Below are 13,839 nucleotides of genomic sequence, written 5' to 3' on the forward strand. Positions count from 1 at the left end.
AAAATATTTTTATTGTGGTAAAATATACATAACATAAATTTACCATTTTAACCATTTTTAAGTATATAGTTCTGTAGTATTCACTACAGTCACACTGTTGTATAACAATCACCACTTTTGGAGCTCCAGAACTTTCACATCTTCCCAAACACAAATTCTGAACTTGTTAAACACTAACTCCCAATTTCCCCTTTCCTGCAATTGTTGGCAGCCACCATTCTGTTTTCTGTCTCTAGTAATGGGACTGCAGTAAGTACCTCACAGAGGTGGAATCCTTCACTACTTGGCCTTTTGAGACTAGCTATGTCATTGAGCATACTGTCTTTAAGGTCCATCCAGACTGTAGTATGTGCCTGCATTTCCTTCCTTTTTAAGGTTGAATAATTCCATTGTATGAATATACCACATTTTGTTATCGATTCATCTCTCAGTGGACTTTCAGGTTGCTTCCACGTTATGGCTATTTTGAATAATGCTGCTGTGAACAAGTGCATACAAATATCTGTTGGAACCTCTGCTTTCACTTATTTGGGGAATATACCACTTAATAATTTTTGAGTATTAATCCGACACTACATTCCTGGGATAAATCTCACTTGATCATAATGATGAATTTGCTGAAATTTTGATAATATATTTTACATCTATTTTCATGGGGAATGATGGCCTATAGTTTTCTTGTGTTGTTTCTGTATAATTTTAGTGTTAGGAAATACTAATTTCATAGGATGGGTTGTGTTATGTTTTAGATCCCCACTACCTCAAAAAAAACCAAACATTTTGGGGCAGGAGTTGTGGCTAAGTGGTAGAGCGCTCACCAGGCATGCGTGAGGCATTGAGTTTGATCCTCAGCACCACATAAAGTAAAATAAAGACATTGTGTTCACCTATAACTAAAAAAAATATATTAAAAAAAGATTATGTTTTGAAAGCATGGACCCTGACCCAGCAAAGTTCAAAGGTGGGGCTTTTAGGCAATGATTATAGCTCTGACTCTTCATTGGATTAATCCATTGACAGGTGAATTGACTCCTGGGAGATAGTAGGTAGTAGTACTTTGGAGGAGGTGGGTCACTGGGGGTTGCCCTGAGAGGGTTTATCTAGTCACAGCCCTGCTTCCTGGCTGCCATGGGCTGAGCAGCTTTCCTCGGCCACATCCTTCTGCCACGTTTGTGCCTCACTTCAGGCCCAGAGCAATGGAAGTCAGGCGACCACAAATGGAACCTATGAAACCACAAGCCCCAAATTAACCATTCCTCCTCAAACTTGTTCCTGTCAGGTATTTTGGTGACAATGACAAATAGCTGAATGATACAGGTTGGAAAGTCTTTAATTTCTTCAATTTTCAAAAGAGTTTGTGTATACATGATATTATTTCTTCCTGGAATGTTTCAAAAATCCACCAGTGAAGCTATCTGGCGCAAAAGCTCTCTTTGTAGGGATATTTTGATTATAAATTATTTAATTTTAATAGACATAGAGCTTTTAGGATTATTTATTTCTTCTTGAATGTCTTTTTGCAGTTTGTGCTTTCAAAGACTCGTTCATTTCATTTGTCATATTTATCAGCACAAAACCATTAATAACATTTCTTATTTTCCTTTAAACATACTCAGTCTCTATAGTAATGTCACTTAGATTATTTCCAGTACTAGATTAAATTCCAGATAATTTAATAAGTGTGGTTAGAGATTTATCACATTTATTAATCTTATAAAAATTAGCTTTCAGTTTCATTAACTTTTCTGTGTTTTCTATTTATGAACTTCTGTTATTATCTTTTCATTCTTGTGTTTAGATTGTTTCTCTCACTCTTCTTTTGTCCTTTTTTTATTTTGTTCTTTTTCCCTTTTTTAAGGTGAAAACCAAAGTCATTGATTTAGAACTTTCTTCTTTCCTAATACAGGTGCTTAATGCTGTAAATTTACCTGTAAGTTCTGCTTTAAGAGCATCACATAAATTCTGGTATGTTTGCTTTCATTTTTATCCAGTTCAAGATACTAATTCCTCTTTTGTTTTATTCATTGATCCATCAACAATGTTATTTAGTGTCTACATATTTGGGAATTTTCCAGAGATCTTTCTGATATTGACTCCTTCTTTAATTTCACTCTGATCAAAGAACATACCTTATATATATATGACTTAAATCCACCAAAATTTATTGAACCTTTTTTAATGACATCAAATTTATCTGTCTTGGTAAACGCTATGTGTACATTTAAAAATAACACATATTCTGCTTTAGTTGGATGGAATTTCTGCAATTGTCGATTAGACCAAGATCATTGGCTTTGTTGTTCAAGTCTTCTATACTTTGATTTTCTGCTTATCTGTCATACCAAATATTTATATACTCAACAAATTATTGAGAGGACTATTAAAAATTTCAGACTATAATTGTGGAAGTATTCAATTCTCCCTAAAGTTTCATCAGGTGTTGCTTCACATAAAGATATTATAGGATACATAAATACTTGAGACTGTTATGACATTGTGATGGATTGGCAGACTGGCCTTTATCATTATGAAACAATATCCTTTATCCCTGGTAATATTCTTTGCCCTGAAATACACTTTGATATTAACAGAGCTATTCTTGCTGCACTGGCTTTTCATCACTGTGGCAAACACCTGAGAAAAATCACTTGGAAGAAGAAAAGTTTATTTTGGTTCATGGTTTCAGGGGCTTAAATCCATCTCCACTAGCTCCAAGGCAGAAACATCATGGTGGAAAGGTATAGTGGAGGGAAGTTGCTCAGCATGGCAGTCAGGAAGGAGTGGAGGGAGGGGGGAGGGAGGGGGGAGAAAGAAAGAGAGAAAGGGAGAGAGAGAGTGCATGCAAGAAAGTGTGCATTCCAGAGAGAGAGAGAGAGAGAGAGAGAGAGAGAGAGCAAGCACATGCTCACAAGGGAGAAGTCAGGGACAAGATATAGTCCCTGGCTTAAGGGCATGCCCCCAGGGACCCACTTCTGCCAACCGTGCCCCACCTGCCTATATTTTCCACAACCTCCCAGTAATCCACTCAGCTATCAATGAATTAATCTACTGATGAGGTCAGATCCTTCATGATACAATTACTTCTCCAAATTTCCAGCTCTGGACATTGTTGCACTGGGGACCAAGCTTTCAATACATGAAACTTTGGGGGACATTTTAGAACAAACAATAACATTCCACTCCTGACCCCTAAAAGCTCATGCCCACCTCACAGTGCAAAATATAGTCCATCTCCAAGAGTGCCATAATCTTAACGTTTAGCATTGCTCAAAAGTCTAAGTCCAAAGTCTCCTCTGAGACACAATGCTATAGGATCACAGGCAAGTCACCCAAACTTGTTGGGCCTCAGCACTTAATTCACAAACTGTGATATTTACCTCCAAGGTTGCTCTGCTTTGTTCCTTTGACCATGACAAGAAAGTCTTTTCTAGTGGCAGTGAAAATCACCAAGTAATATATTAAAGTCTGGGCAATAAAACACTAACTCCCTACCTTGATAGTTTTTCACAGGAGTCATCTTGTTATAATCTTCTGACAAAATAAACTCCTGCAAAAGAAAAGAAAAAGATTAATCAAAAGGAAATTCTTTAAGTGAATAACTATGTTTTGGCAAAATCAGATTGCAGAAAGTCCATATCATCTCAGAATTATACCTAACATTATTTTGCCAATTGCCTCAGCATTTTTGTTTCTAAAAGCAACCATAATTATGATCCAATGCAAGCATCATAATTTTTATCTTACAACTCTTAAGTTGACTATTTTTGTGCATACACGAGAAGAAAACTGAATCAAGTTCAGAGTCTTGATGTTGGTCAATTTTAAAGATTAAACTGGATTCAAAATCCTTTCCTCTCAATGGTGCCACAGTTGAAAAGTTGCAAGGCTCTGGTCAGTGAGCAAATAGATGGCAATTTTCTACTAGAGAAATAAAGTAGATATTTCTAATGTTAGCAATTTATTTCCCCTTACTATAAACTTCTTGAAACTGCATCTTACTCATTCCTTGTAACTCTGGGGTGCATGACATAGTACCTTGGCATAGTAAGTAACAGATCAATATTAGTCAGCCTCCCAATCCAATGAGATTAGTTTGGATAGCAAATATACTGAGAGGATAAACAGTTCCATATAGCACATTGTATACACCCTTTGTAGGGACACATAAAGGTGACTGTGTGGGGTTTCACCCAAGCATCTATGTAGACAGTGATGCACATGTGGAAGTCAACCAAATATTCAGGAGGTCCAGCCCTGTTTTGACTCCTTTAGCTTCTTCCACATGCAAAATATTCACTTAATCTTAAAAAGAAAAAGAAAGTTGTCAAACACAAGGAAAGTTGCAAAGTGTAATAAAGCAATGCCTTCATCCGAGCTTAAAAACAGAACAATAAATCTTTTCACAACATTTGGAAGCATCCAGAATTTTTCTCTGATGATTTTTTAAAAAGAAAGGTGGGAGGACAGATACATAAACTCCTTTATTGCTATCTGGTATTTACTGAGTTCATACAGATTATGTAACTTTTTAGAAAAAAAATATTTTATTGTTACAGTGATAAATGTCACAAAGATAAAGCAGGAGGTGATGTGAGAGAATATACCAGGCAACCACGCTTCTTTCTTTCTCCACTTTTCCATCCCAGCCCCCTTACAAAGCCTGTCTACAAATGGATTTCCTTCACAATGATTTTCTCAGTAATAACATTATTCAACCTGTCACTTTTTAAATTCATATCATTATTCCTTCAAGGAGTAGCACCATATCCATTTCTCATTTCTGAAGAGTTTAGACTCACAACTGAGCAGAGCAGACTAAGTTTTAAAGAACTAAAGTAGTATGCTCATAAGGAGCTGATTGACACTGTGGGTAGAGAAGGTTGCACAGGCCCAAGAAGCAGCTCATTACCAAACCTTTCATTCCACGGAACGGGTTACAGCACTGAGCACCACATGTCAGAGGGCCCACATATCTACATATACACACACAAACTCACTTCCACATGTGCATCACTGTCTACACAGATGTTTGGGTGAAACCCCACACACTACAAAGGATAGATATAGTGTGCTATATAGAACTGTCCCCCCCCCCAGTATATTTGCTATCCAAAGATACTACTATTTGGACAAATGTTTACTGAGTTCATATAGTTCATGTTATTTTAAATATACTGAAATGGTTCTCTGGCTGGGCAAAGATACCTCAATTCCTCTTGGAACAAGGCAAAATACAAAATAAAAGAACTCAATGCAGGTTTGCACATTAGAATTTAAAAATATACATACAAAATTAAATATTACCAGTTCATGACACTGGTGAACACAATTTTTTGTTCATTTGCTTTTGCTATGATAATACAAATACATAATCATGAATAAAATTTGGGAGATTTTGTCACTTTCCATTATTATTTTTGACCACAGAAACCATACGCTCTTCTAAAAAATTTACAAGGATAATCATTTAAAGGTCCCTTGTGGTACCATTTGTTTAGATAAGATAGTATGAAAAGTATTATTGTAATGATACCTATAATAAAACAAAATGTTAAACTACTTGGACATACTTTTTACCTTTAACAAATCATGTGTATTACTAATAGACTACATATTCATAAACTTCATTCTTTTTAATGAATGCACAGAAAATACTGTAATGTTCTTTCCCTGAGAAATATATTTATATTGTTTCCTATTTTTCTCATTTAAATGTATTTTGTTTTTTATGTAAATTGAATAGTAGTCCTATAAAAGTTCTATAAGTAACATGATTTTGGATCAGAGTATGACCGTTAAAATTTTGATAGACATTGCTAAATTTGAGTTTTAAAAAGATTGTATCTAATAACATTCAAACGATATAATATAAAAGCCTGACTATAAACTAGTTACTTCCTTAGGATTGACCAATCAAAGAAAAATTAGATCAAAGATTCACACACTTTAAATTATTTTGGATAAAAATAATTTCTATTCTTCTTTCTTTTATTCTATTTTTCCTCCTTACTATCCAACTGTTTACCAATCTATCACTCAATTAATTTTAATGTTCATTTTAATATATCAGACAATATAGGATATACAAAGGAAAAGTAAATAACTGTCTCTACCTTCAACCTCACTCCTTTTGAGGGAACCAGTGTTAACAATCTGGTGTTATCTTTCCACACCATTTTTTAAACACTTATTAGACATATTATGAACATACACATGTAGATAGGGTTTTGTTTTGTTGTATAAAACTAGGATCACATTATAGATGGTACCTTTAACTTGCTGTTTTCACTTAAAATATGTCATAGCTACCTTTCTAGAAATCACATGGTTCTAACTTATTCTTTCTGATGGTTCTATAATACTTCACAGAATGGATATGCCATACTTTATTCAAGTCCTTGCTCCTTTAAATGGACATTCCACTCATCTACCATTTTTTAATGGAAAGGTTTCTGCACATATACCCACATGAATTAATGCAGATGTGGGAAAGATTGCTGGCTCAAGGTTATGTACATTTAGTGTTTTATTAAACATGCTGGATCATTCTCTAGGAAGTGCTGTAGTCATTTACCCCTGCCCATTTTGTAAGACAGCATATTTTCCCACATCTCACTAGTACTGGATGTTACTCATCTTTTCAATTTTTGCCAAACTGATGCACATATTCACACAAAAGGAACCTCGTTGTGGTTTAATGGGTATTAATTACTCCATTTATAAACTGGGACTTTTTTTGTAATGTTCATCTGCCACTTTAATTTCTTGTTCTATGAAATCTCTGTTCAAATCTTGTTTTATTTTGTTCCCTCAGGCAAAGCTTAAGTCTAATGCTTTGTTTGGAGATGCAATATCAGCAGTGTAAGTGAGGGAACAGCAAAGCAAAGCAGAAAAAGATGAACAGTGTATCACTCCCAAGTTGGCTGTTCTTGAGCTCACAGAAGGTTTCTAGATAGACAGAATTGAAACGGTAGGTCTAGAAAGAATTCACTAAGGGATGAAGGGATGGAGAAGAAATTTATCTGCCAGCCCTCCCACTTTGAATTTTGATCATAGCTCAGGGGACATTAGCTTCCCCCTCCTTCTAGAAAGTTGTACTACCTAGTCCGTTTGCAGCCACTGGGGAAGTCAGATCTTCAGCCTAGGAGTGCTGTGCTCTGAAAGTGCACATTTCTGTGCACCTAGAAAGTGGCAGAGGAACCAGATATTCTAGGCTTTGGGCTCAGGGTGAAACAAAGAACCCAGAGGGTCTAGGAAACAAGTCGAGAAAATCGGAAGCAGGGGATATGGTGTGGCCTAGGCATTTCCTTTCCCCTTTTGTCTCCTGTCTTTGATTATTAGGGATAGTAATCCTTTGCATAATACATACATTGACAATATTCTCTCTCCTGATATTCTGCGTTTTGATATTACTTAATAAATATTCTGCAGTACTAAAAATTTTCAATTAATAATTGTAGCATTCTGAGTTGAAATTGTACTAGATGTTTGAATTTTTAATTTTGGAAAAAACTGTTTCAGTTGTAATGTGCTTACCATCAGGAATATACTCAGATTGTTAAACACAATCTTTCTTTACTAGTTTCAAAGAAATTTTTTTTCCCATTTCAACTTCATATATACTAAAAATAGCTTTTGGAATAACACATATTTTAGTATGTTATCATAATATTTAATATGGCATTGATTGTTGATGTCAGAAAAACAACCTTGGCCAAGTTTAGGTACACATCTCTAGTTTTATCCAGAGTTTTCATTAATAGTAGCTGGTGAATTTAATTAAATGTGTTTTTGTATCTATTATACAAACTTTAAAACATCCTTCAATTTATAGAATTAATTATTCTAATAAATTGCCTAACACTGACTCATTCCTGAATTCCTGAAGGTATCCCAACTTGCCATGGTGTAAACTTTTCTATTACTGTATTGCTGCAGTTCATGTGCTAATATTTTAAAAGAATTTTCACACACACTTGTCCATAATATTATTGGTCTGCAGTTTTCCATTCTGGTGCTTTTTTGGGTTTTGGTTTAAAGTTAAGAAAAGCAGAACAGGGGTTAAGAGTTTGGACAATTAGAGACAAACTGTCTGATTTAAACCCCAGCTAAAACATGCTATTAATATGATTTTAGACAAGCTGTCTAAATCTCTGTTTCATTTTCTTCCTCTATTGTGAAGACTGAGGTAATGTTTATAAAGCATATAAAGCAGCATCTGGCACACAGTAAGTACATATTCTACGAAGAGTAGAGCAAAATAAATATTATCTTTTGTACAATAAATTTAAGAAGCTGTCCCTATTTTAAAAATTCTCTGAAATAAAAGAGAATTGGAGAGAATTCAGCTCTTTAATCTTTCCCCCTTAAGTCAGCTTTTTTGCTGCTGTGACCAAAAGACCTGACAAGAACAATTTTTAGGACTCACGATTTCAGAGGTCTCAGCCCATAGACAGCTGGCTCCATTGCTCTGGGCCCTAGGTGAGGCAGAACATTATGGCAGAAGGATGTGGTGGAGGAAAGTAGCTCAGGACCTGGCACCATGAAGCAGAGAGAGACTACCCCCACCAAGGACAAAATATACACCCGAAAGGCATACCCCAATGACCCACCTTCTCCAGGCACACCTTACCTGCCTTCAGTTACCGAGTTAATCCCTATCAAGGGAATTAATGTACTGATTAGGTTAAGGCTCTTAGAAACTGATCATTTCCCTCTAACCATTCTTGCATTGTCTCACACATGAGCTTTTGGGGGACACCTCCTATCTAGACCATAACACCACTGGTATCTATACCAACACGTACAGTGGGAAGGTAGTCCCACTTGTGCTGCTTTGAAGTTCTCCCTTTTAACCTAACATTATCACACGAGCATTTCCCATGTGATTAAATAGTCTTTGAAATCAGAAGTATTAATAGCTACATAATATCCCATAATAAGGCCACATATAGGATTTTGATCTAATTAGTCCTTGCTATATTTCTAAGACACCAATGATTTATTATTAAATAACAATATACTTATTAATAATATTTTGTGTTTATATTGTTAGTTTCTTAGGGTGGTTTTCCAGACATTAAATTACTAATGTAAAGGTGCAGCATTTCTAAAACTCTGGATAAATATTACTAACATCTTTTCTAAATTGTGCCTATTCAAGTCCCCTTACATCAGTGTATAAGAGTGACTATTTTATTCAACTTTAGTAAATATGTACATTCTAAAATCACAACTTAGATAAAAAAGAACTTTAAAATTTTTAACACATCAATATTTATTAGTCCTTGGCATTCCCCCCCTTTTTTTCCTGTTTTTTTTTTTTTTTTTTTTTTTTTTTGCTTATCATAGGTTAAGTGTCTACTCTATTTACTTCTTGGTTTTGGTTTTTCTTTGTTTAAGGCCTTGTTTTATACATATAGAGCCACTCTGAAGATTCTGGAATTCATTTTGGCATAAGACATAAGGAGAGGATTAAACTGATCTTCTTCTTAAGAGTGAACCAACGGCCTTATGGCCTTATGCCATTTATTAATAGTCTTTTTCACATCCACACTTGAGATGTCTTCTTTTCCTTTTCTTAGATTCTTCACATAATTGAGTCTGTTTAGATGTCATTTAACTCTGTTCTGTTGATTGCTAATCTTTTTTGGTACAAGAAAAATGATTTGACTACTATGAATAAAAAATATGCATTAACATAAATGATATATTTCTTAATTTCCCATCTTAAAAATGTAATTAGACCAATAAAAATGTAATTAAGTCATCAGTAAAATAATCTTTTTAAATAACAAAAAAGAAATATCATATTAAGAGCATTTATTGGAATTGCATTAATCCTACAAACTGGGTATTACTGACATTTAAAGATATTTTTAAATGTATATTAACAAACTTTTATAATTTTCTTCATCTAAGTTGCACATATTTCTTTTTTTTTAAATTGTTTCTAGACTTAAGAAGTTATTATCTTTTGTGAATGGGATCATTTTCCTATTACTTGATCAACTTGTAAAAAAAAAAAAGACATATTTATAGGTGGTACTTTGGGGCCAAGCTGATAAATAGTGATAGCACAGTTCCTGGGAGGCTACCTACCACTTAATATCCTGATTCATGGCAGTTAGAGGTAATGGATCTTGGATAAGGCACTGGCTACCTAGAACACTTAACACACTGGTAACTCTACAAGCAAAATGGAGCATCATTCCATTCCTAAAATTTAGATGGAAAAGAAAAAGGCTACTGTGCTATTTGGGATCAAGTTAAGGAAAGAGAAGAGAGGAAGAAAAATGGTGAGGTTATTTAAGTTGCAACATTATTAGTAGCCAACACTTTGGGCTAGAGAAGTGTAAAGAATAAAAATGGAGAAAGGGAGCGAGGTTGTGAGCTTCCAGGAACTGTGCTATTACTATTCTCACCTTGGCCCAAAAGTACCACCTGTATTTGAACATTTATCAATGTGTGGATTTTTTTTTAATTCTTTTGTCTCTTTGAGTTCCTATGAAAATTCAGCCTTGCAGAATCAATCAATCGGGTGGTAATATTATTTTAATTGGGCAACATATTTTTAAAAGTTGCTAGCATGCCCTGTCATTAAAGAAATTACAACAGGCTCATATCTAAGTACACATATCACATGCCAATCACAACCTTCTGGTGGAATGTTTCATAAGAACTGTCATTATTTTCTACTAGTTTCTAACAAAAATATACCTGTCAGGTAGATGCCAGGGATTTTGTCTGTGACAAAGGTCACCTTAGCTGAATCAAACTGGTACTCAGCTTTTGCAGTCTACACAAGTTAACAGGCAGTAAGTACTATATGTTTTTTCTCAAATGCATGTTTTCTGGTCATCCCTAGGCTCCTGTGTAGTGTAAGTTCTCGGTAGTGTCTTGGATCCTTCTGTGAAAGGCAGAAGGTACAGCAAGGAAGACTAGGGTTGAAATGCTGTGTTGTGGCCTCTGGTCCCATCGAGCGAGCTTGGTCTGAGGTGTGGTGCAGTCTGAACGTGTGTCCCTCCCAAAATTTGCGTGCTGACGCTTACCTGACAATGTGATGGTATTTATGAAGCCTTTAGGAGGGGATTAAGTCACAGGGCAGAGTCCTCTTAAACGATATTAGGAGCCCGAATCAAAGAGGTACAAGGGAAAATTCACCCTCCATTCCTTTCAGAAGATATAGTTGATCTCCTTTGTAGGATGCAGCCTACAAAGTGCCATCTCAGAAGCAGAGACCAGACTAACCTTACCAGACACCAAAACTGATGACACCTTGATCTTGAACTTCCCAGCCCCCAGAATTATGAGAAATCAATCTATTGTCTGTAAATTACCCTGTCTCTCGTATTTGTTATAGCAGCACCACCCACAGAGATCTCAATTTCATGTACAAGTCAGGGCAGCAAGGCCAATAACCTTTATTGATCAGTTCTAATATTCAACCCCTGCAAAACATAACACTAAAATATTCAATAATAATTTAATTAGAAAGCAATGAGCTTGGGTCCTTTGCTGTTCCCATGATCACCCTGACTTTCCACTCTTTACCAGTCAAGGAATACCACACAGTCCCCAGCACTGCTCACCTATTAACACTGAGTCAATGAAAAAGATCCTCAAGAATTCCTAATCCTTTAAAAAATTAATTTCTTGCTTTAGTCGAAAGCTTGCCAATGATATCTTATTTTCTGAAACACAGCACTACTTTAGAAATATAAATAGAGTCTAAAATTAAATTTTCAGCTGATTCTTTGTCATGTTTGTTACATGTCAGAGACATACACTGAATGTTTGATAAGTTTAATTTTTATGAAGAAAACTGACCTATAGTTACATTCCCCATACAGGTATTCTTCTCTTCTCCAAAAAATCTCTCAAACTAACCAGCAAGATCATCCAAAAAAAAAAATTAAACAAGACCTCATTTCAAATGTTACAAAGAATGAAGAGAGAGCTGGGTGTAGTGGCACATGCCTGTAATCCCAGCTTCTTGGGAAGATGAGGCAGGAGGATCACAAGTTAAAGGCCAGCCTGGGCAACTTAGCCAGACCCCGTCTCAAAACAAAATTTTAAAAAGGGCTGGGGGTATATCTTGGTGGTAGAGCACTTGCCTAGCATGTGCAAGGCACTGGGTTTCACTCCTAGTATATTTCATCCCCACCCCCATAAAGGAAGGTAATAATAACGTAATCTGTTTATCTACCAAAAGTGTTGCATAAAAGTACTCAGCTCTGAAATAATTATATACCTGAGCCTACACAAAGTCATTACTGAAGGAGCAGATAAACACATATAAGGTTTCACAAATCAGAAGTATTATGGAATAATACCAAAAGCATTGTGGAGACAATCAGATTGGGGCTAAGGTGTCCTCTTTCTGCATCTGTTTCCATAAAAGAGAGGTTGATCTAAAGACAAAGTCTGATTGGGAAGCCTGATAATGGCAAATTTCTCACTTCACATTTATAAATAAAATCCACCTCTGTATCTTCTTTATAAATGTTCAAGATATTGCCAATATCTCAACCATTAATTGAAATAAATGTAAATGATCTGTATGTGTGTGTGTGTGCATGTATGAATGTATTTTTTTAAATATTTTTTAGTTGTTGATGGGCCTTAATTATATTTTATTTATATGTGGTGCTGAGAATCAAACCTAGTACCTCACACATACTAGCAAGTCCTCTAACACTGAGCTACAACCCCAGCCCCATGTATGTATGTATTTAAAAAACAAAACATTAAACACTAATTCTTCCTCCTCCCTTCTCTTAGCTCTTAGCAATAAGTCTTTACTTTTTGTTTCTATGATTTTGATTACTTGAGACCTTGTAGAAGTGGAATTAAACAGTTTCCTTCCTTCCTTCCTTCCTTCCTTCCTTCCTTTCTTCCTCCCTCCCTCCTTCCCTTCCTCCCTTCCTCCCTCCCTCCCTCCCTTTCTCCCTTCCTTCCTTCATCTGGCTTATTTTACTTAGCACAACGGTCTTAAGATTTGCCTATGTTGTAGCATGTGACACAATTTCCTTCTTTTTTAAGACTGTACAATATTCCATTGTGTGTGTGTGTGTGTGTGTGACATTTTTTTAATCCAATAATCTGTTGATGGATACTTACGTTGCTTTGCCTCTTAACTATTGTGAATAATACTGCAATGAATATGAGTGTACAAATATCTGTTCCAGATCCTTTCAATTCCCTTGGATATATACCCAGAAGTTGGACTAGTGGATCATATGGCAAATTTTTTTTGGGGGGGGGTACCAGGGATTTTATATTTTATTTCAAGACAGGGTCTCACTGAGTTGTTCTGGGACCTTGCTAAGTTGCTGAGACTGGCTTGGAACTCGCAATCCTCCTGCCTCAGCCTCCTAAGCCACTGGGATTACAGGCATGTGCCATCGCGTCTGGCTCTATTTTTAATTTTTGAGGACCCTCCATATATAAGAGGGTGATTGACTTAAACGTGGCATTAAGCAAGTATTACTAACTTCAAAACTGCCCTCTTTTTTGTGTGTGTATGTCTTCAAAATTAGCAGTGTCTCCCTATCACCTCTCTTACCATGAAGTTCAGAATCGAATTCAAGTCATAATCATACACTGATTATGCTGGTCCTAATAATATGCATTATTGGGTTATTCTAGTTTTACACAGGCTTTTTGTTGCAAGGAACTCAAGCCACTAAAGAAGAGAGGATTTACTGGAAGAGACAGCAGTAGTAAGGGGAAAGATATGGACCAAGGAAGCTGTGGTAGCCAGCCTCTGTCTCTTGCAAGCTTGGGATCTTCGCTGTTCTGTCAGTGAAATCATCTACTATCCTTCTCGGCACCTGG

At 35.8% G+C, this 13,839-nt stretch overlaps 1 protein-coding gene across 1 annotated transcript in view; it reads right to left on the minus strand.

Annotated features, from left to right (window-relative positions):
- Wdfy2 (WD repeat and FYVE domain containing 2) overlaps positions 1–13,839 on the minus strand; it is a 152,043-nt gene that overhangs the window by 48,425 nt on the left and 89,779 nt on the right. Inside the window, exon 4 of the mRNA XM_026393698.2 lies at positions 3,493–3,547. Coding sequence (XP_026249483.2) covers positions 3,493–3,547 — 55 coding nt within the window. The remainder of the gene's footprint in view (positions 1–3,492; positions 3,548–13,839) is intronic.

Source organism: Urocitellus parryii, chromosome 2 (genome assembly GCF_045843805.1).
Source record: "Urocitellus parryii isolate mUroPar1 chromosome 2, mUroPar1.hap1, whole genome shotgun sequence".
Taxonomy (NCBI): Eukaryota; Metazoa; Chordata; class Mammalia; order Rodentia; family Sciuridae; genus Urocitellus; species Urocitellus parryii.